General features: G+C 42.6%; 1 protein-coding gene across 1 annotated transcript; it reads right to left on the reverse strand.

The window, feature by feature from the left end:
• Positions 1-422: 422 nt before the first annotated feature.
• Positions 423-1,243, reverse strand: RPL10L (ribosomal protein L10 like). The gene has a single exon (XM_015083295.3). It carries the CDS (start codon positions 1,226-1,228, stop codon positions 521-523), a length of 708 nt encoding a protein of 235 aa, XP_014938781.3. The 5' UTR covers positions 1,229-1,243; the 3' UTR covers positions 423-520.
• Positions 1,244-1,645: the final 402 nt, after the last annotated feature.

Genomic DNA, 1,645 nt, shown 5'->3' on the forward strand with positions numbered 1-1,645 from the left:
TTTATAAGGAAAACATAAACAACAAGTTTAAGAATAGGCTTTTTTTAGTTTCAAAGAGATTGCAGTTGAAATATCACTAATAAATATCATTATTGTCATCCCTATTGTTTATTTTCCATAAACAATAACAATTTTTTCTCTACAAATCTTGGATGTTTTCTAGCTATTTTTTTATTCCAGGTAAGGATAGCAGCATAACTTATGATGTCACTACAAACAAAACTTTTGACATATTTCCTTACATTCTCCCAAATTAAAAGTGTTTGGATTAGAATTGCAGTAACTTTCTCTGTAAATTGCATACAAATTATTTCATTCATACTTGAGGAAAAGCATCATTTGCTATTAAAACTCTCCTTTAATATAAAACTATTTCTCTCATGGTCTATATTCTAAAAGTTGGACAAACATTTAAAAATATTTAAAATACTAAAAAATACTTATTTTTTGTCAGCAAATAAAATTTATTGGTGAGCATGTGAGGCCAGCATGGCCAAAGGAATCAGTGCTGTCAAAGACCTCAGGAGTGCAGAGCTCGCCACCTGTCCAGAGGGCCACGATTGGGAACATATTTGACTCCACAACCATCCTGGATGAGACGCTTCTTAGCCACTTTGTCTTCAAATTCATTAGCATTAAACTTGGTAAAGCCCCACTTCTTGGAGATGTGGATCTTCTGGCGGCCAGGGAACTTGAACTTGGCCCTGCGTAAGGCTTCAATCACGTGTTCCTTATTCTGAAGTTTGGTGCGGATGGACATGATGACTTGACCAATATGGACTCTGGCCACTGTGCCCTGGGGCTTTCCAAAGGCACCTCGCATACCTGTCTGGAGCCTGTCAGCCCCAGCACAGGACAACATCTTGTTGATGCGGATGACATGGAAGGGATGAAGCCGCACTCGAATATGAAAGCCGTCTTTGCCACAACTCTTCACCATATACTTGTTGGCACAAATTCGAGCGGCCTCCAGGGCTTCAGAGGAGAGCTGCTCATATTCATCAGACACCATGTGACCACAGAGTGGGAACTCATCCACTTTTGCCTTCTTCCGACCCAGGTCAAAGATGCGGATCTTGGCATCAGGAACACCACGGCAGAAACGAGACTTTGGATACGGCTTGTTTTTGCAGTACCGGTAACATCGAGCTGGTCTGCGGCCCATGGCAACAGCAGGAACTCGGAGAGCCTTGAAGAGAAGGAAGCGCACGTTCTCACGCCTGCGCATGCGCCTTCGTAATATTGTCCATCTTCCCGCATGGAACCATAGAGGCGCGTTGGCAGCAGGAAGACGCTCTTTCAGGACGTCCCCACCATAGATACAGCAACAGTGTACGCCTTTGTGGGCACAACTTGGCACATGCGCAGAGCAGAGGGTTAGGTATATTCTCCTGTGGGCTACCTGGAAATGAATTGTGTTTGCCACTTGGGCCTAGAGGCCCTTTTCTTTCCCCGCTGCCCATCTTAGGCATAGATCTTTTGCCCTAGGCTTTGTCGTAGGTATAAAAGACATATTTTCTAGAGTTTATATAAGAAAGGCGTCTCCCGCTATACAATATATTTGTTGTCTAGTTTGTCTAAATGATTTTACAGCTCTTATTTCTCACCAGCATTTAAAGATGAACTGTTATTTCTCGAAGGGTAT

The sequence above is a fragment of the Acinonyx jubatus genome, chromosome B3 (assembly GCF_027475565.1).
Source record: "Acinonyx jubatus isolate Ajub_Pintada_27869175 chromosome B3, VMU_Ajub_asm_v1.0, whole genome shotgun sequence".
Classification (NCBI taxonomy): Eukaryota; Metazoa; Chordata; class Mammalia; order Carnivora; family Felidae; genus Acinonyx; species Acinonyx jubatus.